This window comes from Odocoileus virginianus, chromosome 5 (assembly GCF_023699985.2).
Source record: "Odocoileus virginianus isolate 20LAN1187 ecotype Illinois chromosome 5, Ovbor_1.2, whole genome shotgun sequence".
Taxonomy (NCBI): Eukaryota; Metazoa; Chordata; class Mammalia; order Artiodactyla; family Cervidae; genus Odocoileus; species Odocoileus virginianus.
The window spans coordinates 2,207,960-2,233,297 of NC_069678.1; the positions used below are offsets into that span (position 1 = coordinate 2,207,960).

The 25,338-nt window shown below is 44.1% G+C and overlaps 1 protein-coding gene and 1 long non-coding RNA gene across 5 annotated transcripts in view; one reads left to right on the top strand and one right to left on the bottom strand.

The window, feature by feature from the left end:
* LOC110141724 (uncharacterized) overlaps positions 1-25,338 on the top strand; it is a 114,684-nt gene that overhangs the window by 12,718 nt on the left and 76,628 nt on the right. The gene's annotated exons all lie outside the window — the stretch shown is intronic.
* HAO2 (hydroxyacid oxidase 2) overlaps positions 935-25,338 on the bottom strand; it is a 28,797-nt gene continuing 4,393 nt past the window's right edge. For 2 of the 3 annotated variants that reach the window (XM_020900700.2, XM_020900699.2), the window contains exons 2-8: positions 17,382-17,520; positions 15,260-15,411; positions 13,613-13,896; positions 11,966-12,175; positions 7,551-7,709; positions 6,907-6,976; positions 935-2,267 (exon numbers count right to left, since the gene is read on the bottom strand). In XM_020900700.2, coding sequence (XP_020756359.2) covers positions 2,212-2,267; positions 6,907-6,976; positions 7,551-7,709; positions 11,966-12,175; positions 13,613-13,896; positions 15,260-15,411; positions 17,382-17,512 — 1,062 coding nt within the window. In that variant the 5' untranslated portion in view covers positions 17,513-17,520 and the 3' untranslated portion in view covers positions 935-2,211. The remainder of the gene's footprint in view (positions 2,268-6,906; positions 6,977-7,550; positions 7,710-11,965; positions 12,176-13,612; positions 13,897-15,259; positions 15,412-17,381; positions 17,521-25,338) is intronic. The other variant, XM_020900697.2, reaches the window with a different exon arrangement.

Consider the following 25,338-nt stretch of genomic DNA (forward strand, 5'->3'; position numbering starts at 1 on the left):
AATAGAAAGGATGCCTTTTGGCTAAGGCATAATGGTGGAAGGGGAGAGTGGAGGCTGAGGGAAGAATCAGGAAGAACCAGATCATGCAATCTCCTGGAGAGCTGGTGCTCGGTGTAGAATTGATACTGAACGGAATAGGAAGCCATAGAAGCCTGAAACAGGTGAGGTATAGGATTTGCCTATCGAAGATCATTGCATCTGGTCCCATCACTTCATGGCAAATAGATGGGGAAACGATGGAAACAGTGGCTGACTTTATTTTCTTGGGCTCCAAAATCACTGCAGATGGTGACTGCAGCCATGAAATTGAAACACTTGCTCCTTGAAAGAAAACCTATGACAAACCTAGACAGCATATTAAAAAGCAGAGACATTACTTTGCCAACAAACGTTTGTCTAGTCAAAGCTGTGGATTTTCCAGTAGTCACGTATGAATGTGAGAGTTGGACCATAAAGAAAGCTGAGCACCCAAGAATTGATTCTTTTGAACTGTGGTGTTGGAGAAGACTCTTGAGTGTCCCTTGGACTGCAAGGAAATCAAACCAGTCAATCCTAAAGGAAATCAGTACTGAATAATCATTGGAGGGACTGATGCTGAGGCTGAAGCTCCAATACTTTGGCCGCCTGATACAAAGAGCCCACTCATTACAAAGGACCCTGATGCTAGGAAAGATTGAAGGCATGAGAAGGGGATAACAGAGAATGAGATGGTTGGATGGCATCACCAGCTTGATGGACATGAGTTTAAGCAAGCTCCGGGAGTTGGTGATGGACAAAGAAGGCTGGCATTCTGCAGTCCACGGGCTTGCAAAGAGTTGGACATGACTGAATGACTGAATTAAGCACTAAACTAGTAGGATTTGCTTGTACTTAAAAAAGTCAATGATTGTTGTATAGAAAACAGACTATAACAAGGACCAAGATAGAACATGAATGCCAGTTATGAAATTATCAATATTTATTTAGGATACTGGGAATTTATCCTTAACTTCCTTGATGTCTTCAAGTGCTAGATCTTATTCAGCCAAGTGCCCCTGCTCTAGACGTCTATTCTTGCTGACTGCTGTTCTGCGGGGGGGGGTTTACTCTGATACGGCATTTATTCATTTTCCCATCTCTCCTTTCACCCCTTTCAGTCCATCCACCCATCTATCCATCCTACAAATGTTTATTGAGATGCTGCTATATGCCAAACCCAGTACCAAGCATATAGTTTCTTGCTCAGAGACATGTAAATTATATTTATGGAGAGAGACCAATAAACATAACACATTATAATAAGGATTGTAATAGTATAATGTGCAAAGCACAATAGGAAACCTTTAGCAAGTAGCCAGGTAAGAATAGGTGATATTTGAATAAGATCTTAAAAGATAAATAGGAATTTGCCAAATAATAATCATAAAAGCTACTAGCTCTTTCTTTTTTAAGAGGAATTTTTCAAGTTTTATTTATGTATTTTAATTTTGGGCCACATCCTGCAGCATGTGGGAACTTAACTCCCCCACCATAGCTTGAACCCACACCCCCTACATTAGAAGGTGAAGTCTTAACCACTGGGCCACCAGGGAAGTCCAAAAGCTACTCTCTTAAACTTAGGGGCTAAGCATTGTGCTCTGAACTTTATGTATGTTATCTCTCTTAATCTTTCTCCCAACCTAATAGGCTAGGTATTATAAACCTCATTTTATACACAAAGACTTGGAAGAACAGAGATCAAAAAACATTCCCAAGTCTCACAGTTTGTCAGTCACAGTCCTGGTAATCTTATGTCTGTATGACTCCAAAGCTTATGTTTTTAACTATATTATTTCTCTGTTGTCTACAGATAGGAGTATGATTTTTGTTGGGGAATATTTTATATGTATAGCTCTTCTGTTCTCGGGTACAGATTTCCATAGTTATTTCATAGAAACATAGTATATTCAAATAGTTTTAATCACTAGCTATTTCAGCCATTGCTGATCTGCTCTTTTAAGATCTCTGCTTTCAGAGGAGGATTTTGGGCAAGAGAGCAACATATACAAGGCAGTGAGGCAAAGAAGAGCATTGGCGTATTTGAGGGAGATCAGGGATTTGGAGTGGAGTGGTTGAGGGTGCAGGGGTAAGTTGCTGGCCAGGATGGGACTGAGGCAAGAGGGCATCACACACCCTACTGTGATTTTGTCTTCCTCCTGTGGGCAAACTCTGCAGTCAGGCCATCGGCTCTCTTTACAATCTGGAGAACTGGATCAGGTCCTGATTGATCTCAGCAACTGATCGGCAACCTAAGAAAAGAAAAAAATGTAGTTTAAAAGCTCATTTCTCTGAAACCTCAGTCACCACCCCACCATGGGGGTAGAAAGCCTTGAGCCTTGTCCTCACCCTACTAAGATGTTATACGTACAGAACATATCCCATAATTCTGATTACACTGGGGATTGTTCTGTGAGCCTATCTGTGCCTGTGTTCTCTTTTAAAACAGCCATGGCAAAATGGCATGGTAAAAATGTAAAAGCAGTATTTCAGCCTTTTGAAAAGTCAGTTTGTGTGCAGTGAAAACACCTGACTTGTATTGCCATCCAGATAAACCCTGGGGCTTTCCGAGCGGCAAAGAATCCGCCTGCAATGCAGGGAATGTCGGTTCGATCCCTGGGTCAGGAAGATCCCCTGGAGGAGGAAATGACAACCCATTCCAGCATTCTTGCCTGCAGAATCCCATGGTCAGAGGAGCCTGGTGGTTATAGTCCATGGGTCACAAAAGAGTCAGACATGACGGAAGCAACTGCATACACTTTGGATAAGCCTTCAGGAGGCAGGAAGTATCAGTCAGGAAGGATGAGGGCTCAAGGAAAGCAGACAAGATGCGGTGAATGTTTCATACAACTGTCTTCTAAAAAAAAGTTTTAAAGCAGAATATCTTTCTTTAGTGGAGGATCTTAATTAAAGTGCAAAACTGGACTGTCATAGAGATGAGACACAGGAATTGAAGAGAGTGACTCCAGATAAGATGACAAAAGAGAAGGGAGAAAGAGATAATGTCAGCTGCAGAATTGTGGACTCAGGAAAATTCACCGGTGATAAGAAGTTGAGTAAGACAGCGTGTAATATTTCATAAGTTCTTCCCCATCTGTGATGTGTGTATGGTTATCTCCAAAAACCCAACTAGAAAACTGTATTATTTGCAGAGGCATATTAATGAGAGGCCCTTTTTCCGAAAATGTAAGCAGAGGAAAGAGTTGAGTTTTATGTCTGTGTTGATTATTTGTGTTTGTTTATTCACCAAGTCATGTCTGAATCTTGCAACGCTGTGGACTGTAGCCCGCCAGGCTCCTCTGTCCCATGGGATTATCCCAGGCAAGAATACTGGAGTGGGTTGCCATTTTCCTTCTCCAGGGGATCTTCTCAACAAAGGGATCAAACTTGCGTCTCCTGAATTGGCAGGCAGATTCTTTACTACTGAGCCACAAGGGAAGCCCCTGGTGTTGATGATAGGTGACAGGAATGGCAGGTGAAGGATGCATAAATAACTCATAAAATGAACTAAGTCAGCAGAAGCGGGAATTTGGAGCCAGAGGTGCTCTCATCAGAAGTGACAATGATTTTGACAGCTCTGGGTTTCCACAGGGCAGAGAGCTTTGGAGAGGGTAGATTTCCTCAAGGAGCACAGAAATGCCAAAATAGAAACTGCTGATACATTATAGTAGAAATAAATATTTAAGCTATGTAAAAATGTCTCAGTAGTTGCATCAAAGTGTGTGATACCATTTTGAGACACTGAAGCATCTGTTCCCATTTAAGCCCTGGTGCTATTTGTGTACTTGTTCTATTTATCAGTATAAGCTCATCAGATGGAGTCTTGGTCCACATAATACTAGGGACATTGCCTTGTTCTTGGTAGAGGTTCACTAAAGGTTTAAGAGTGAATTCACTATTACAATGTATTCTTGTTTTTTCATTACTGTAAATTAGGAGGATATTCACACTAAAACACTTTGGCTAAATTAAAACAAAGCAGGTAATTTTGAGCAATAAAACTCAAGAAGATTCATATACTCTTCTGTTTCAGCCCCTGCCCCTTACAAGAGATGAGACCTAAGTGAGGTCTGTGCACACATGATTTATATGTGCACAGTTTTGTTTTCCAAGGCAAACTGGGATTGTAACATTCATATATACACAGTTTTGGCATATGGTCTCACAATTAGGAAAAGATGATTTCTAAGCTTATTTTGATTTCACAATAGTGCAAATAGGATTCTCTTCTCAGGGCTGCGATGTCACAAGATCACTGAGGAAAAATGTCACACATCTCCAGGAGAATTAGGATAGAGAAGTCATATTGACTGATCACCTCCTGGGTGCTGGTTTTGTGTCAAGCATCTTACATGCATTGTGTGCGGAAGAGCTAATCTTGGACTGCAAGGAGATCCAACCAGTCCATCCTAAAGGAGATCAGTCCTGGGTGTTCATTGGAAGGACTGATGTTGAAGCTGAAACTCCAATACTTTGGCCACCTGATGGGAAGAGCTGAGTCATTTGAAAAGACCCTGATGCTGGGAAAGATTGAGGGCAGGAGGAGAAGGGGATGACAGAGGATAAGATGGTTGGATGGCATCACCGACTCAATGGACATGGGGGTTTGGGTGGACTCGGGGAGTTGGTGATGGACAGGGAGGCCTGGTGTGTTGCGGTTCAAGGGATCGCAAAGAGTCAGACACAACTGAATGACTGAACTGAACTGAACTGAACTGAATGTGAAATTCTGTGGAGTTTCACATTATGATTTTCTATTTGAGTGAGTTCCACCAAAAACACAGCCTTCCTCACCTGAGACCCCCTTCTCCCCAGGGACCAGCTTGAGGAGTCTTTCCTGCGGGACCAATACTCACAGAGAATGCTGAGGGATGCCCTTCAGCTTAAGTTTTTTCTTCTTTCCCTTCTTCCCCAAACCCTCCTGCCCATCCCATATTTGGTTGTTGATTAGTCATTCTTTCTCTGCATTTAAACAATACATTCTCATTGGAGAAAAATTAGAAGGAAAGGGATATAAAAATTTAGGCATAAAAGTATTCATCATCCTATTTATTCTTTCTTTTTTTCCTGACCCCATTTAAAAAGAGTGCTCTCTACCCTCTGTTTTAGAAAAAGATTTTCCAGCCTCTATTTCCATCCCATTGGTTGTTAAGTATAAACTTTTGGTGGAATAAAAAAGCTTTGTTATTGTGAATTCCCCCGCCAGGCTTCTGTTTTAAAAGTTCAGACATAGTATCACGAAGACAGGAGAAAATATTGGGGGAGCAGGAGAAGTCACCTCAACCTCTTGGAACCTGCAGAAACTCCTAGATCTTCCCATCTCTCTCTCCCCCCCAAGGGCAAAAGACATCAACACAGTATCTGTTCACACTTGTGCCCTCCTCACCCTCACGGGAGAGACTTGGCAACCTTGGGTTATTTATTGGCTTATCTTCATAGACATTGGCCCCAAATGGACAGTCCTGGTCCTTGATGCCTTAATCCACTTCCCCCCATTTTTCCTATTAATCTACTCAGTTGAAAGGGACTGGCATTAATGCTGGTCTGAGTTTTCTAGCTTATACTATTTAAGCTCAAAAGGCTGAGGTCACAGCCCCAAGGAACACTATGTAGCTTGGATGCTGAGTACAAGATACTTGTCTAAATAGCTGATGAAAACCAGACTAGAAAAGACCTGGACACCTTTCCTTAAGCCTGGCAGATGGCAGACACTTGGTAGCTTCATCTGTGGAAATAAGTCAATGGCACAAAAATGGTCTTGACTCCTCTTCAGAGCTCTTGATTCATTATTTTGTTACTTCTGGAGGAAGTTTCTGTTATTACCAAATTTTAGAATTGAGGCATGAATGGAGGTCTTATTTGGGTTTATCTTATCTGCCTCTCACATTATAATCTATTACCATCTACAGCAGACAAAGACAATCAGAGACAGAGCTACTGATGACTGGCATTTGGGCAGGCCAATTTTGTTTGAGGCAGCTCCAAGCATTTTAGGACATTCAGCATCCTTGACCCCTGAGTACTGAATACCTCCAACACCAACCTTGCATCATTGTGCCAATGAGAAAAAAAGATAAGCCACCCCCCACCCCCAAACCAAATGATTCTGAAGAGGGAAGTTACCATCATTAGCCGAGAATCACTATTTCACAGGATCACTGGATTCCAGTGATCACATGGACTTGCTGAACACATGTAAGTTTTTATGAGCACTGCTTTACAGTCATCTCAGTTTTGCCTGATACCTGCCTGTGTGTAAATTTGAGACATTTGAGTTTGTCTTGCTGACTGGTTACCTGGATGATGTTTCTCCTTCTCTCTGTTCTGTCATCCTGCTTGCTTCCACCTCCCCAGCTCCTCCATGCTTTCCCCGTGACTTAATTTCTCTACTCTTCACAATCCATGAATCTTACTTAAAGTTCACCCCCAGAACTACATCTGACAAGTTTGATGGGATCTGAGCAGGCCAGAGTGAAATGGGACCCTCTTTACCACAATCTGAAATTGCATTTGCTTTTGTAGCAGATGTATCACATTCTGAGTTTGTACTTGACTGGCTCAGATGGTAGAGAATCCGTCTGTAATGCAAGAGACTCAGGTTCGATCCCTGGGTCGGGAAGATCCCCTGGGGGAGGAAATGGCTGCCCACTCCAGTGCTCTTGCCTGGGAAATCCCACGGACAGAGGAGCCTGGTGGGCCTACAGTCCACGGGGTCACAAAGAGTCAGACCTGACTGAGCGACTAACATTTTCATTCCACTTTTGTCTCGGGCATTTCCTCTGCGCCCTCTCTGGGTTTGCGGGAGGCAAGTGAGAAGGAAGGACCCGAGCTTCTGTTCTTTATACAGCCTGCTTTCAGTTCTGAGTTAGTAAAAGAATGGTAAAAACTTACCTGTCAGGGTCATGGAAGTGTGGAATTCATTTTTTAAAATATCCAAAACTTCCTTAACACCATGTTCACCCTGCTCACAAGACAGAGAAAAGAGGAGACACGGAGAGGCGTGAAGGAACATCCTGACCACAGGCTGAGTTTCAATACTAAGTGAGGGGACTTCCCTGGTGGTCTCTGGAAGACTCCATGCTGTCAATGCAGGGGGCCTGGGTTTCATCCTTGGTCAGGAAACTACATCCCATACACCTTGAGTTCGTGTGCCTCCGCTAAAGAACCCATATGCCACAACAGAACTGAAGATCCTGCGTGCTGCAACTAAGACCTGGTGCAGCAAAGTAAATAAACATTAAAAAGTATTTCTAAGTGAGCTCAGAGCTGTGGTGGGGAGGATGGGGGCTATCTGTGAAATTTGAACTATGTTGGGAATAAAGGAAAGCAAAGAGGAAAATTGTGGGGGTGAGAGCTCTTGAAAATTTACGACATGCTGTGGAAGAAGTGTGGAGGGGCAGGCGAGGTGACACCGTCCTTCAGGATCTGCGGCACCCCCAAAAACTGGTTAAACTTGGGGGTTAAACCACAGAAGCACATGGAAACAAACGAGAAGTGGGGTGCCTTCCGGTTGGTTTTCATTTTACCACTCTCACCTTGCAAGCAAGACCCCACAGGATGGGTCTCCCCACAAAAACGCACTTAGCCCCGAGGGCTAGAGCCTTCAGCACATCGTTGCCAGTCCGGATCCCACCATCCAGGTACACTTCAACCTTCCCTTTCACAGCGGCCACCACTTCTGTCAGGGCATCGATCTGAAAACAAGAGACAAGTGTGGCTCGAGGGACTTCCCTTTGGACTCTCGGGGAGAGTCCTGTCTCAGGGGACAGCACTGCCCCCTGGGTCTGGCTGGCTCCAGGAGGTCTAAGCTGGGGCAATGCTTCATGGTTCCATGCATGAGGCTGCAGGTGCTGTCAAAGCAGAGTAGCTACATTCCCAAGGCCCAGGGACTCTTTTCAGGCCACCCGCTCCTGCCATTTCCTGCTCTGACAGAGTTCAGGTGTTTAGAGCTTGGAAGAAGCTCTTGGTATCTCTTAACATCCCCAAGGGAGCATTTCCCACTTGTAGTGTTGGCTTTTGTGTGCTGAGTCACTCAGTTGCGTCTGACTCTTTACTGCCCCATGACTGTAGCCCGCCAGGCTCCTCTGTCCATGGGATTCTCCAGGCAAGAATACTGGAGCAGGTTGCCATGCCCTCCTCCAGGGGATCTTCCCAACCCAGGTATTGAACCCAGGTTTCTTGTTTTTCCTGTATTGGCAGGGAGATTCTTTAGCACTGGTGCCACCTGTTCTTTTTATTTCATTTTATTTTTTACAAGCATTTTATATTGGGGTATAGCCAATTAGCAATGTTGTGATAGTTTCAAGTAGACAGCAAAAGGATTCAGCTATACATGTATCTGTTCACCCCCCAAACTCCCCTCCCATCCAGGCTGCACACATTTTAATGTTCTTCATTTTAAAGAAAATTTTGGCTTTTGATTCTCTTCTACCTTCTCTGCTTCTAAGGTGGAATGATTAGAAATGTTCCCCATTGCTAAGGCCCTAAGTCTTTTTGGCAAAACAAGTGTGATCAACAGTGACCCTAGTGTCTGAACCACAGCCTGTTCCATGTAACTGGGCTGTAACTTATTCCTGACACAACACATTTGAGCTACTTGTTCCTAACTCCCTTACGGGTTATCTGAGACGGGGATAGAAAGGCAGCAGTGACATTGTAAGGGCAGGGTTGAAGTGTTAGAAAGACAAAGCAAAAAATGCCTGATCACTCTGGCCGCCTCTCTCCATTGGATCTTTTCTCCTAGCTTTTCTCTTTCATTCCCAGCTGTGTGGTCAACAGCCCTGTGGACCTAAGGTGCCCCAGATTGAGCTATGTTCCTGGGTACCTCCAAGTCTGTAAGAAGTGAGGGCAGAGTCTGGGGGGAGGGTCCTGCAGGAAAAGTTTCTGGAACTGCCTCAGGGCTCCTGTTCTGTCTCTTTGAGGAATGACTGAAGAGGAGCAGAATCTTCAGCGGAAGGAGTGGATTGAATTCTGCCCGGATGAGATCCTTTGGTGAGACTGAGCAGAGTATGAAATCAGGGAGGAAAGAGCTTTGTATTTTCCAAGTGGGTGGGTGAATTGAACATTTTGTTAACGTACATGTAAAGACTGGAGAGAATGTGCATCTAAATCAGGGTATTTTTACAGTCCCACCATGGTGTTATTTGGAACGTTTCTACAAAAGGCTCAATAGCTGTGGCACTTGGGCTTAGTTGCTCTGCGGCCTGTGGGATCTTCCTGATGCAGGGATCGAACCCATGTCTCCTGTACTGGCATGCTGTGAGAAAGAAAGAAATGTACTTGTGCAAACTCTTCTGCGCTGTGCCCTTAGTTGCTCAGTCGTGTCTGACTCTTTGCGAACCCATAAACTGCACCCTGCCAGCCTCCTCTGTCCATGGGGATTCTCCAGGCAAGTATACTGGAATGGGTAGCCATGCCCTCCTCCAGGGGATCTTCCAAACCCAGGGAGTCAACCCAGGTCTCCCTCATTGCAGGGGGATTCTTTACTGTCTGAGCTACCAGGGAAGCCCTTCTAGTGAGCCATATTGGACAATGGAACTGGCAGTAGTTTAAGAAACACAATAGGGGGTAAATTTCAGCCTAGGGTTCATTCAGTATGGCTTGAGAGTTAGCTTTTGATAAGCTACAGTAGGGCATTCATTACAGCCTTCTGGGGACAAAAGCTAGCTTTCCCCTGGTTCTGGAAGGAAGCACAGGAGTGTTAGATATGGAACATTACAGAGATGGATTATCACTGAGATAGTCACACCCCTCACAAGGAGGGACTGGGTTGAGAAGGCTGAGCGACTTACCCCAGGCACAAAATTTAAAGGGTGTCAAAAATATAAATAATATTTGAGTATAACGTTTACAAAAATCAAATGGCAAACTCTGACCTGCAAGCTGGGGGCTTGCTTTTATAAATAAAGCTTTATTGGAACCAGGTCCAGGGTTACAGTGAAATGAGTGAGGCAATGTTATGCAAGTGTAGGATCAGATCCTATCTTTATTAAAACTGTTGCTATTCACTGTGGATTTTTCTGCATTAATTTTCATTTTTCAAATAGTGCATGAAACTATTATTTCTAATTCAGTTTTTCTGGCATGTTCTTGAATTTTGAGCCAAGGGTGGGTCTCTCACTAGCCTCCCACTAATCTTGGTAATGTCCCTGGATGATCTTGGGTTTGGCTGTTAGGTCAGATGGCTTGGGAGAACAGGGTGTTGATCAGTGTGATGGAGCAGAAGAAACTCTTCTTGTTCTGGCACCTGCCTTCATCACTGCTCATTCTTTATTGAGGAAGTGCAGTGGGAAAATTAGTGGGCCACTTACCCCCACTCCTCTCTCAGAACTCCCTGAGGGAGCAAGACTAGCTAAACTGATTAATGAGAGACAGCTGATTGTATAATGTTCTATTAGTGTTATTTTAAAAGTCAGCATTCTACCCTGTTTGCTGCTGGTTGGTGAGGGGCTCTTTGCTTTCTGTTCCTATTGTCAGCACAGTTGGGTCAGCTCAGGACCTGCTATGCTCTGCACCCTCTTCCCGTCAATTACTGGATGCGTGAGAGATGGCTTTATGGTATCCTTGCAGGAGTTGGATGAGAAAGCTCAGCACATGTTCTGAAGACCTACATTCTCCTAAAGTCAGGAGTTGGGATGGGAAGTAGGAGGCTTGACCATTCCCTGTAGTTCAATCCGTGTTTGTTTGCTATGAGGTAGAACCTGGCAGAGAGGAGGAGTCCAGTGATTGACATTTGAAACCTCCAAGTTTCATAAGCCTTGAAATGTATAAACTGGCTGATGTAGCTTTTTCTATTTCCTGTAATTCTTTTTAAAGGAGAAATTGAGAATGTGCTGAAGATTTCAGGATGGTCACTGATGTATTGTTTAAAAGACCGAATCCTTGGAAGCAATCCAGATGTTCAACAGTAGGAAGTTGGTCGTATAAATTGTCCTTTCATACTATACACCATTAAAAACAAAAAAAGCAAATTTATTGAAGTAAAATGATGCTCTTGATATATTGATAAATGAAGAGAAGAAAATTGCACAATATCATATATAGTTTTCAAACCTAAAATGTTACATTTACACTAAATTGATTATCAAACTATTGTCATTAATAGTAATGATTTTTATCTTAATTCTTTTTGTTTATGTATATTTTACAATTTACTTGCAGTGAATATGTCATACTTAAAAGACCAAAAAAAAAAAAAAAGAGGAAAAAAACTCATTTCCATTTCTCAGAATGAGTCAAGCAGCATAGAAGAATCCCTTGAAAAAATACAAGGTATCAATCTCCATGAACATCAATGAACTTCCTTTAAAAATTCTTTCCCTGCCTCCCTGCTTTTCATTTTCTTTCCCCAGACTCCATCTCTAATGGACAAATTCATAAGTTAGGGAAAAATTTAGACTGTCTTGGATTTTTAGCAAAGGATTCAGAGGGAATTTTAAAGTTTTACCATGAAAGTTATTTGTTAGCTTAAGTGAGGCACCATTTCTTCCTGAGATATGTCATATGAGAAAATATGAGGTTCCAATTCATTCGGACAGGCAAACTTCCAGCTGAATGCTTCTTTCAGAAGGCAGATGACCTCTATGCCTTGGGAACAGCTCTTCTATCAAATTTCACCTTAACCACTTATTAACTGTGTGAACTCACAAGCTACTTAACATCTCTACAGCTTACAGTGTCCTCATCTGTTAAGTAGGGATAGTAATGCAGGGCTGTTGTGCACTTTAGAGATGACATATGTTGAGTTTGTAAAAATAACCCGGCACACACTAGACTATTATTAATGATTAAAAGTCCTTCCAATATATACATATTACCAATACAGTTGGTTAGGGAGAGGGGAACGAGCACCAAGTTTCACAGAGTGCCTTGCTGTGGACACATACATACAAACGCACGTGCACACACACAGCACTTACAAAGACACCCACTCTGAAGTCATTCTACTCACAGAGGCAGGAACCTCATCAAGCTGCCTCCCACCATGGTTGGAAACAATGATGCCATGGACGTTGTGCTTCACAGCTAACTCTGCGTCCTCTTTTGTCAGGATTCCCTTGAGGATGATGGGCAATCGAGTCATGCTCTGAAACCAAGAGAGATCTTCCCAGCAGATGGATGGGTCAATTGGGGACATTTGGAAATAAGGCATTGAATTTCCCTGCGGGGAATAAAAAAGAACCTTAGTCTTGAATTCCTTTGAGACTCTCAATCCAAACACGAGGCACATTTGAAAAGCCGCCATTTGTAAGCTTGAAAAGAGGAACCATAAAACCCAATGCTACTCCTAGCTCCGTTCCAAACAAAACTTTTGTTGAAGAATTTCTACTCCCATTGCTTATTTTTTAACCATTACTTGCGTCCCTGCTCAATAATTTTGCTAAGACCTGGGAACACAAAGACAAATGAGACACAGTCCTTAATTTCAACCCCCCCCCAAACTCAGAGTTTATTAAGTGAGATAGATAAGCAAAAGCATTTGTAGGCCAATGTGATTGTTGTTACTGAGATATGTACCAGGTAACAATAACTAAGCAATACTTCAATAATCTTAAGTCAGATATTGCGTGTCTGCTCAGTCATGTCTGACTCTTTGTGACCCTCTGAACTGTAGCCTGCCAGGCTCCTCTTTCCATGGAATTGCCCAGGCAAGAATACTGCAGTGGGTTGTCATTCCCTTTTCCAGTGGCTCTTCCCCATCCAAGTATCAAACTCACATCTCCTGTGTCTCCTGCATTGGCAGGCAGATTCTTTACCACTGAGTCATTTGGGAAGCCCAAGTCAAATATTACCCAATATTTATCTTGGCTCACCATGTGAATCAAATATCTATAGGCCCCAAGGTGTCCCTGGAATCTGAGCTAAGATTCTAGAAACCCTCAAGGCCAATTTGTGGCTAAAGGGTAGAACTATTGAGTCACTTGTCTGGGTATTGCAGTTGCTCATTGGCTGAGAAGGCTGGTACCATTATCTCTAATGCAGTTAAGGGATTCCAACTTTACCACAGTCTTTTCTCTCTGGGACACTTCATCCCATTGGACTAAAGGATTTTAATGGAGGAAGTGCCTTTGTAGTCACCTTGTCCAAAAAACTACGCTGTAGCTCTCTGGTGCCCCATGGATGAGTTCCAGGCATGCAGAGATATTGCTGCCCAGTGTTCAAGGCAGTCCTACCCCATAGGCATGCACCTTGAATAGGAGCGTCTTCTTCAGATTGGTCTGTTTATCTATGTGTGATCGTTTTCTAAGTGTGCCATAAAGTAGAAAATGTTGGAAGAAACTTTTACTCTCCTGTTTCATGGAAAAAAAAAAAAACTCCTTTCCCTAGCTTTCTTATTTCCTAATACCCAGCCCGGCCCAGAATACTTCTGGGGACAGGCTGGCCAGCTCCAGAGGTGAGAACAATGTCTTATATTCTGCTTGTCTGAAAGTTCTGAGCAGCAGGAACTCCATCTGCTTTTTGAACTGCTGCATCCCTAGTGCCTGGCACAGAACAGGCACAGAACAATGATTTCTTGAGGAAAGAAAGAAGAGAGGAAAAAGGGATGGAAATCTGCCTCCTGTTACACCTGCCCTCCCGGCTCTGGTATCTTTCCTACCGTCTCAGGTGATCCGAGATCTTTCAACCATAAATTCTGCATCAAGTTGACTTGGTTTGTAATGTCATGCCGTCTGTTGCCAACTTTGGGTACATCCACAGTAATGACCAGAGCTTTGAAACCCAGGGATTCCACCTTCTGGATTAGCTGTTTGTTTATCTGCCGGTTCGGGTGCACATAGAGTTGGAACCAGCGCAGGCCCCTGGGGGCGGCAGCAACGATGTCTTCAAGGCTGCAGCTGGCATACGTGCTGGTGATGTAGCAGACACTGGCTGCTTGTGCAGCTGCAAAGCAAGTGATACAGCTCAGGTTGGAGGGCAGCGGCATTCTGAACTGGGGTGAAATGCCCTGTAAGTCTGGGTTCCCTCTGGCCAGCTTGCCTGTGAGTGAAGATAGAGCTTGACTTCATTCTTCTTCCCTATCGGGCAGGCATCAGAGCTGTTTGATCAGACTGTCTGGGTCCTCCACTGTATAGCTTGTCTTATAAACTCTTATAAACCCCAAGAGGTTAATGTCACTACCATTCTACAACTCACGGGTAGAGAATTTGACCTCATCACAATTAATATTTTCAGTTCCTAACATCAACAGGAGATATTGCTTTCTCCTGCCCCAAACAACCCAACACCCTCAACCATGAAGATTTAGTAAAGCAGTCATATTCATACAGGGTATTCATATTTCAACTCAGCCAAATTTGTTCCTAACCAGATGGGTGTCACTTTAACTCTAGAATCCTTGGATTCATCACTTCCTATATCACAGAGTCAAAGGAAAAGACCACAGGGAAGCCTTGGGCAACTTGAGAAAAAAAAGATTTGGTTTCAGTTGAAGATGACAAATGAATCCCAGGAATGTTTTTGCCCCTGCCCGTCCCTCTCTTCTTATTTTTTGGTGGTGGTGAATGAGGGAAGAGGCTAAGAGGGGACTAGGGAGAAGACAAAACCCAATGAAAAACTTTTTGTCAAATAAGATGATCAAATCAACTGTGGTTTTTTGGTCGTTAAGTTGTGTCCAGTTCTTTGCAACCCATGGACTGCAGCATGCCAGGTTTCCCTATTCTTCATTATCACCCTGAGTTTGCTCGAACTCATGTCCCCTGAGTCAGTGATGCCATCCAACCATCTCATCCTCTGTCATCCCCTTCTCCTCCTGCCCTCAACCTTTCCCAGAGGAGAAGAGAAATGGAACATTTGAACAAGAGCACCTGCCAGGATCTTGTGTTAGGAGTAAGGTCATGACTGTCTCCTCGTCCTGGATTCAGAGAGTCGGCATTCAGCCCCAGCCCTGGCCCACTAGGGTTCAAAGAAAGGCCTCCCCCTTGTGGCCACACTAAGCAGCCCTTCCCCGACAGGGCCAGTGCCCCTTTCTTGGGATGGCTTGGTGGGGCTTTCATACTCTCCTATTCATCTGTAGCTCCCTCCCACCCTAACCATTCTTAATAATGGAAAACTGGTATTTCCTCAATCTTAGGTGAAAGGTTATGCAAATGTAGCTTTAACCATTCCTTTTCCTACCCTTGATTCCAAGCAGGTTCATGTCCCTAAGCCCCTTCCATGGAGAAGCTGGTTGCCCCTGCCCTGAAGGGTGCCTCTGCACACCTAAAGGGCCTTGGGAGGGGAGCCTCAAGGTGGGGGCAGCTCACACCTCTGGCTGTGCTCATTTCTCCATCAGGCCAGGCGAGGCGGTGGAAACCTGTGGGTGCGATGCAAATGGGAGCGCTGATCTCTGCTCCTTGGATGGTGGTCCGCGTGTCCACCTTAGACACATCTCTCAGATACCGGGGACGGAGGCGGATTCTGTGCTGGACAACAAAGAGATGTTCTGTTGGTGGGATCATTCTCCAGCATGACGGTGCTGCTGGGACCTCTGGATTCCTGGCACAGGTCTAGGACCTCGCTGGGTCCCAAGAAATCACTTGCAGGGTCAGTTGGCTGATGAGGCAGTATAGACAAGCAGGAGGCTCCTTTCTCCTGGGAAGCCTCTCCCAACCCCCTATTCCCATTACCCTGGCCTTCCCTGAACTCCCACTGCACATAGTCTTTCTGTTCCCTGCCTGCTCAATCAGAGGTCTGTGTCTTGGAGCCATGCCTCCATGACCAGACTCTCAGCTTGTGGAGGCCTTGACTGATACATCATAACAAGAACTAGAATGGATATAAATGAGCAGGGCATAGTTCTAGGCTCTTCTCTCTTAGGTTAAACACAAGTCTCTGTGTGTGTGTATGTGTGTGTATTGCTCAGTAATGTCCGACTCTGTGTGACCCCATGGATGTAGCATGCCAAGCTCCTCTGGAAATCTTGCCAAGATTTCCCAGGCAAGAATACTGGAGGGGGTTGCCATTTCCTCCTCCAGGGATCATCATGACCCAGGAAACAAACCCAGGTCTCCTGCATTATAGGCAGATTCTTTACTATCTGAGGCACTACAGAAGCCCAGACAGAAGTCTCTATAAGGCAAGAAAAAGTCATTGCAAGAGGACAGATCCCAGAGAATGATCACATTTTTTTTTTTTTTTTTTTGGTTAGAGGCTAATTCATTGAAGATCTGACTTAAACACTACTTTAGAAGAAAGTAGGGAAATTAACAAGTATTGATTATATGAAACACATTTGTAAGTCCCAACAGAGACTTAGTTAGCTTCGGGGTCCAAAGTGCTTGTTTTCCACAAAATACTATTATTCCTGTACATAAACTGAGAAAAATTTTTCTGGAAATGCTGATTGTGCAAACTTGGGTCAGAGAGCCTCAGTTACTTGATCTGTGAAATGGGAGTAATAATTCGACTTTCCTAATAGCCTTGTGAAGACACATGAGAAGAAGCAATTAAAGAGCTTAATATAGTGCTCAACACGTATGAAAACACAGAAGGTAGTGTTCAGCTTGCATCCCATTTCCCAGTGTTTTCTGGCCTCAGTATCACAGAGGTCAGCAAACATTTTCCGTAAAGGATTAGATGGTATATATTTTAGGCTGCGTGCCATGAGGTCTTTGTCACAATCACTTGGCTCTGCTGTTGTAACATCACAGCAACCACTGATAAGATGTAGATGAGTGAGCATGGCTCTGTTTTAATACAATTTTATTTATGGACATTGAAACTGAAATTTCATATAATTTTGACATATTGTAATTCGTTTTTTTATTTTTGTCAATGATTTAAAAATGAAAAAAAGCCCAGCCTTAGCTTGTGGACCATCCAGAAACAATGGGCCTGACCTGACCATCCAGAAATAGGCAGCGGGCCTGACCTGACCTGACCTGTTTACTGACCCCTACTTTACCACTGTTGTGCCAGCCCAGCTCTTCTCTTTTGAATCAATCTCCTGTTCTCCCCAAGACTCCTTGGGTCTCCATATTTCCTCCAGCGTTGAGCCCTCTCTCCTGTTATACCTCCAAGCCGAAAGTTCGGGCATTCAGGAGATTTAGGCTTACCCAGCTGGCTTCTCCTCCCTGCCCAGGAGGCTGGAGACCCTGAGACTGTTGTGCTATCTTTTCGAGTGGCAGAGTCACCATGATCAGCAGAGGGTGACTCACGTGTGCTAGCTGTGCAGAGGCACTAAGATGAAACTTCTCTCCAACCATCTTGTCCCCAGTTACCCACTCACCTGCGGAGGAAAACCCCCAAATCCCCACCACCAACAAAAGCCTATTATGATGTTTTGAATACTCTGTTCTTTGGAGGCAGAAACCAGGACTGCTACCTTCCAAGGAGCTTTCAACCCGTGCACCTTAGCTTAGCAATAGAAAGGATACGGAAGACCAGACTTTTTAAACGCTGCCATGTTCTCATCCCGCGTGCAGCAGTCATCAGCTCCTCCTTCGATAAAATCCCAAGTTGATTTAGAGAGGTGCTCCCAAGCATGCGCCTGAAAGTCTGTCAAACACACCAAGGGCATTTCTGGACCTTTAAAGGAAAAACCAAAACCAATCAAACAAAACCCAGTGAGAAGTCTTCAGATATTTGAGGAGGGTGAAGGGATAGGGGTGGACTATAGCTCAAAGCTGTTTGGATTCAACATGAACCCCCATGTAATCTTCATCTCAAAGGAGGGGCTGCTCAGTCTGCTGATTCCCAGACTGAGAGCAGGGAGTCATGTTCCCCTCTTCTGTCCTCCCAACTCCGGCTCCCACTCCTGGTTATTGGATCTCCTAACTGTCCCTCAGGGCTGTCCCCTTGTTTCTAGGCCTGCTGTCTCAGGTCTTATTGAGGCCCCACCACCTCTTATAAGATTATTATGAAAATTTCTCATCTTATCTCTCAGTCTCCATCTCGTCTCCCTCCAGCTGCCTGGGGCCTTTCTAAAATGCAAGTCTGGTCATGGCTGTTGGCTCTCAAGTGCCCATGGCGTGGCATTTGCACCTTTCTAGGACCTGGCTCCTGACACACCAGCTTAATTTCTTGGTGGCTTTTTCTTGTCAGCTGAGTCACTATAAACAATTTCTGAACATTCTGGAAGGCTATTTCGTATCTCTGCCTTTTGGGAAGGAGATCCACCAGGGCAAGAAAACTGAATCTGAGCAGAAATCAGTATCTGGGAGTTCCCAGAAATCTCTGGGTATATGAATACATGGGGCAAGCCATTAAAAAGAATTCATTTGGATCAGTTCTAATGAGATGGATGAAACTGGAGCCCATTATACAGAGGGAAGTAACCCAGAAAGATAAACACCAATACAGTATAGTAACACATATATATGGAATTTTAAAAGATGGTAACAATAACCCTATATGCAGGACAGAAAAAGAGACACAGATGTATAGAACAGACTTTTGAACTCTGTGGGAGAAGGCAAGGGTGGGATGAGCTGAGAGAATAGCATTGAAACATGTATATTATCAAGTGTGAAACAGATCGCCAGCCCAGGTTGGATGCATGAGACAAGTGCTCAGGGCTGGTGCACTGGGAAGACCCAGAGGGATGGGATGGGGAGGGAGGTGGGAGGAGGTATCAGGATGGGGAACACATGTAAATCCATGGCTGATTCATGTCAATGTATGGCAAAAACCACTACAATATCATAAAGTAATTAGCCTCCAACTAATAAAAATAAATGAAAAAGAAATCAAGGCTCAAACCATAAAAAAAAAAATGAACACATGGGGCAGTTAGTTCATTATTTGGTAGGAAGCTGAATTTTTGCAACTCTGGCTGGATCCTTGAACATGATGCTAATTTTGAGCCCAAGAAAATGATACATGCTCTCTCCATTCATTCCTATCCCCTTATTTGAACCTCACGAATACCTGAAGCTTGGTACTTCTGCTATGACCATCCCTGAAAGAGGAAAGAGGGCAGGATTGGGGGGCAAATCTCTCTAGTAGGAATAAGTATCTACAGAGCTGCTGAAGGCACTGGTTATGGTCAGTCTCAGCATGTAGAGCTTCCACATAAGAGGATTCCACTATGAAGGGTAATGAAATCTGTAGTACATAGCTCAGCATATCTCCCTAGCAGTTGGCCATGGGGTGAGAGTTACCCAAAGGCTGTGGGTAGAAACTAAGTGCCTACCAAGTTATCATCTGAAGGATGTGGATAAGACCCAGGGACTAGCGCTTCCAACACTAATGAGGCAACTCCCTTAATGAATGATGGGACCAGAGAGGCCAGATGAAATGTGGGGTGTTGGGAATCTTGGTGGAGGTGGGGCTGTGCCAGAATCCAGTTAAGTTGAAGAGGAAGGTAGCCTAAACACCCGCCTGAAGAGCTAAGCAGAAGAAGTTATACAACAGACAGGAAACACCCCTGGGATGTGCCGTGAGTTCTGCAAGGAGGCCTGGAGGTGGACTTTGGAGCACAATCACAGAGCTTTTTATGGACAGCACAACCTGCCAGTGGGCAGAGAGCAATTGGGGTGCTGAGTTGAGTTTGGCAAAGTGCAGCAACAATGTCTAATTTATCTCATTCCTATCTGACCCTTAAAGGCTCAGTGACTTTCATTGAATGAATTCATCATTGTATTTATGCAACTGTATTGCAATCAATTATTTAAACCTCTCTGTGCGTAAAAGGGTTAATAAAGCAGACCTGAGAATACTAGACCTCGAAAAGCTTGCATAAAGTTTGGACCTTGGCTGAAGTCTGGGAACTTGGATTTCAAGCGGGTTCCCACAATTTCCTGATAAGAATGTCTCTCTGGTCTAAACTATTTGTGCAAACAATGTGCTCTATGCTGAACATCTGCTTTCCCTCTGAGAGTCCAGAACTTTGGTATGGGTTAGGCAGACAGTGTCCCTGTGACCAGCTCCCAGCAAAAAACTTTGGGCACCAACTTTCTAAAACAAGCTTTCTGGGTAGACAACAAAGTGCCGTCACAGCTCATTTTGGGAGGAACTAACTGCATTGTCTGTGAGTCTACTGGGAGAGGATTCTTGGGAGCTTATGCCTGTTTTCCTCTAGATTTTGCCCCTTGTCCCTTGCTGATTTTGTTTTGCATTCTTTCACTGTAATGAATCATAGCCTCAACTGTCTACTCTGTCTTGTAGGTCTTCCTCGTGAATCACTGAACCTGAGACCCCCCAATACGTTTTGCCTCCCCAAGCAGTGGAACAGTATGTGACGCTGAGTTGCTGTTCATAAGTGTTCGGTACTTGAATTTACTATTCCCCTGTGAATCATCTCTCTGCTTTGTGGGCTGAGAATTCATAATCAAGTTTCAACTCCCAGTGTCTCAAGAAATCCCCATATCCTAAACATTACCCACTCACAGAATTGTTCTTCTGCAGACTTTTAGCATAAAAACTTAACAGCATTTGCTTCTATTCCAAAGGAAATGGCACAGCCTCACTCAGAATTACTCACCTAGAATAATGTGAATAAAGCTGCTTGGAAATAAATAACGCAGCATCTTTACATATAGCAAGCACAATTTTATCGAATGTCTATCTACTATTTCCTTTTTCACCTACTATTTCCTTTTTGCTTCCCAGTGAAGTAGATGGAGAAGGTATTAGTTTCCTCTGAAGAGAATGGAGCCTGGGAAACAAAATACCTTGTGAAGGGTCAGACAGTAAATTATTACAGGGGAAGGCTCAGAATCATATCTTGGTAGTTTCTAAAGGTAGACAGTCTCTATTTTCAATTTCATGGTACAGAGCAAAGTAGTTGGCTTACCTAAATTACTTGTTATACTGAATTTAAAAGAACTTTATAGAGTCAAAGTGTAATGATGGTGCTTCTTTATTTTCTTTTCACAGCATATGTAAAGTTTAGTAGAGTCGTGAGCCCGTAATTTTTATTAGAGGTCCAACATAAGGTGTATAACTGAAGAGAAGGACAACTGTGTTGTTTCAAGTTTTCCCTATTTGGGAAGGAAACTAAGCACTATATGTTTTTGTGTATTTCAATTTGACCCATACTGGCTTTAAAGCCACCAGAAATTAAAGGGAGGATCCAAGTTGTCTAACGGGTGTGTTTTGTATTCCCATTTCATTTGATCTTTATTCCAGCATTTTTTTCTTCTTTTCTCCTCTACCCCAATTATGCAAGAGGAGGAGAAAACGGAGAAAAGGATGAAAGTCTTTTGCTCACTAATCAACAACTTAGCTCATTTTAGCTCATTTCATCTGTTTAGCTTTTTTTGTCTGGGGTAAAAAAAGATGAGGTGCAACTTACATACCAGTAATAAGGAAACTAAAACCTAAGAGCAAGGACACTCAGTGGTACCTGTTGCTAACGACCTGAAGTTCAAATCTTCCCGAGTGAAGGAAAGGGGAAGGTCATAGATTGGGGCTGGTTGGCATTTCAAGGCAGATTTTGCTTTCTTCAAAATTGCTAAGTGCCTACCAAGTTAGGCTAGATAACAACCTGTCTTCCTCTGGAGTTTCATTTGGCTCAGATGTTGATGTCTCTTTAGGTGCTTTGACTTGTATGCACCCTGTAAGAAACCTTGGGGTGGGGGGGACATCACGGTGCAGGTGGCTGAGATTCAAGGGAGAATCTCAGGGCTATCTCAGATGACCTGCCTCCAGAAGCAAATGCTTGGTGTCCTTTAAGACCATTTGGCCTTGTCCCCTGGGAGATTATGCTAAGTTTCCCAATGGAGTGGTAGAGATAACATCAAGGCTACATGTTGGGAGCCTTGTTTGAGACATTACTCTGTTCAAGGTTGGCTGACAGTGCTTTAATCTCTTTGTGGGCAACTGTCTCAAGGACAGCGGCTGCAAAGCCTGGAGCCATTGCCATAGCAACGGTGGCATTGGAACCAGAGAAGCTGTAGCAGGAGGAGGCCCTGGTGGTGCAAGGTGTGGGGGCAGGGGAAGGAGGGGTCCTGGTGTTGCTGGAGCCACAGACATGTCAGGACCAGGAGATGGGAATCAACAACACCCATGACTGAGGCAGGCGAGCCCCCAGGGAACCCTGAAATGAGGAGAAGAGGCCAAGGTCAGGGACTTGGATTCCTCTGTTGATGGACATCAGATGAATGGATACGTAAGTTGTGGTCCATATAACACAATGGAATATTACTTGTCATAAAAAAAAGGAACGAAACTGGGTCATTTGCAGAGATGTGGGTGGACCTTGAGATTATCATACAGTGAAGTAAGTCAGGAAGAGAAAAACAAATACCAGATATTAACACATGCATGTGGAATCTAGAAATATGGTATAGATGATATTATTTGCAAAGCAGAAATAGAGACACAGACATAGAGAGCAAACATATGGATGCCAAGGGGGAAAGCGGGGGTGGGATGAATTGGGAGATTGGGATTAATTAACATATATACTCTATTAATACTATGTATAAAATAGATAACTGAAGAGAACCTACAGTATAGCTCAGGGAACCCTATCCAGTGCTCTGTGGTAACCTAAATGGAAAAGAAATCCAAAAAGGAGAGGATATACGTATGCGAATAGCAGATTCACTTCACTGTACAGCAGAAACCAACATGATACTCTAAAGCAGCTAAACTCCAATAAAATGTAAAAACAAACAGGACTTGGACTCTCGGGAACATAAGGTCAGATATCAGAGTAAAGATGGGGTGGGAGTGTCCCTAATGTCGGAGTGCCCTGAGGAACCAAGGATGGCGTTAACATGGGGGCCTGGAGTGGGTCTGACAGGTGCCAGTATTCTAAAGCTGCAAGAGTGTACCCAGGGGTCTATCAGCCCAGGGTCAGTTCTGGCCTTTTCCCTGAGGCTTCCCACACTGGACCGAGGACTCAGGACCCCTTCCAGGACAAGAGGGCCGTGGTTTTGTTTTATTCTGTTTGTGCAATAATAATCCGTCCTCTCCAGCCACCGCCCCACCATCCTCTCTCATTAGCCGGTTTTTCTTCCCAGTCATTAAAACTCCCCTCTGGACCTGTGGGCACATCCTCCTATCAAGAGTAGTACACGTGGGCTCTTCAGAACCTATTCTGCAGTTTACTATGGAGACTGTCTTTGTTTTACTCTAGGAGCTCCGTTTAAGGAGATTGTGAAGTTGTGAGGGGAGGTGCATTTCTATTAATGCTCCTTCTGGAGCTGTTGTGACCTAACTCGGTCATTAGTGACCCAGTGTCCCACCTCTGCTGATGGTAATGATTGAAAATCCTGCCTGGTGTGAATGAGAAGACAGAGCGGCTGTGCTTGATGGAGGTGAGAGGGGCTTTAGAGAGATGGACAGACGTCCACAGTTCACCGCAAAACAGAATTAAAAAATGAACCTGGGTCTCCGGTCTCCATGTTCAGAGCTCTTTCTGACATAGTATGTGACTCAGAATTTCTCTGAAGAGGCTGGCAAAATTACCTGGAGTTGGCTTCTCCTTACCTGGGCACTAGTTTCTAGCATAGACCTGAGGTTTCTAGAGACCGAACTTATGTACACTGGATTTTATCACTCCAACTCCTTCTGAGCCTGCTTGGTTAGCCAGTATCAGCAAAAAGGGGCTGAAGCTGGAAGAACAGAATAGACTCTTGCTTGTGTAGTCAGTGGCCCCACACTTGTGGGGGATGGAGAAGCAGTCTGCTTCAGAGGAGGTTACTGACACTTAACTCTATGAGCAGAGGCAAGCTACTTGTTCTCTTTGGACCTCAGTTCCTCACTGGAGAAACTATGGGTTTTATATATTTAGGTATAATCTGTACCAGATTTGGGGTGGGGGGTTCCCAGATGGCACTGGGGCTCCCCAGGTGGTGCTAGTGGTAAAGAACCCTGCCAATACAGGTGATATAAGAGACGCAGGTTCCATCCCTGGTTTGGGCGATTCCCTGGAGTAGGAAATGGCAACCCACTCCTATATTCTTGCCTGGACAATCCCATGGACCGAGGAGCCTGGCGGGCTCCATGGGGTCGCAAAGAGTCGGACACAACTGGGCGACTGAACAACAACAATGCCAGATTCGAAGCCACCAGAAATTAAAGGTTGGGCTGATGTTCATGAGGTCCTCATTCTATGCTTGCTTTGCCCATAAAAATGCAAAGACCTCTGTTTAGATGGATCACGTTAGCATTCTTGTTCAGCCCTTACTTCATGGTGATAAAGTGCAGAACAGGGAACCAGCCCCTTATCTGGGCTGGTTCCTGACACTAACCAGCTTGAAGCTCACAGACATCCTTTGCTCTTCTTCACCAACCTTGAGGTGGGTTTTTACAAGCTCCTCTGACCCTGTGGTGCAACCAGAGGCTTCAGTGAGGAACACTTTCACCACTCAGGGCACCGTTTCCCTTTTCCAGGCGGGTTCTCACCCCACCTGGGTTCCCAGATGGCCCACCAGCTAATCCATCTTCCTACACGCGTATCCTCTTCTTTCCCTGATTTCTCCAAACTATTGGTTGATTTTTCTTTCAGGAAATCTTTCTCACTTTTTCCCTTTCCCTAGTTTCTCCCGTCTCCTTCCCTTTTCCATCTGCAAACCAAAAATATCCCCCTCGTGGTGGATGAGACTGGTGTTGTGGAGTTCCTTGGTTTATGAACAAAGTGAAAAAGTTTTGAAGTCGCATTAGACTTGGTTAAAGAAAACCTCCAAAGCCTTTGAAAATATCCTCAGAGGCACAAGATTTCTAGCCTCTGTCACCACAGAGCTCTTTCTTTGTCTAATTAAGCCTGCTTGTCCTCTTCATCAGCATTTATAAAAACAAAAGAAACTATTTAGTACACAATCTTCTTAGCTTTCAGTTTTAGCCTATTACTAGCCATACAGGACTCTATACTCATTTGCATTGCAAATATGCTAGTTTTCTGCTACTCTGGAAATCAAGTGGGTATTTTCAGTAACCTAGGAATCCAGCCACTATCTTAATAGCTTTCTTTCTATGGGAAAATATGCGCTGAGTTCCAAACAAATGACCTCCTAGTAGAGCTTTGGAGCACAAGCCTCTTTGTGAATAGTGTGCTTTCTATGGGGTATTGGCTATCATTTAGGACATACTGGGAGACCTTGATCCAAGGGTTCACAGGGTGTTTGCAGAGATTGGGAACTTTCTTTTCTTGAGCAATGGAATCATTTGATTACACAAAGACCCTTGGAGACAGCGTGGTGGCTCCTTAATAACAAGAATAGTGACGACAAATTCGCAACCATTTATGGACGGCTTCATGATGTGTCATGTGCTGTGTAGCTTATTCTAGGTGCATTAATGTGTAATCTCCAAACACAAATATTATTATCCCCATTTTGCAGGTGAGAAACCGGAGGTTCAGAGAGATTAAAATATTTTGCCCAGCATCACATATCTAGTCATATACTCTGACTCCTGTGGCTTGACTCTTAAGCATCACGAAAAGAAGCAAAT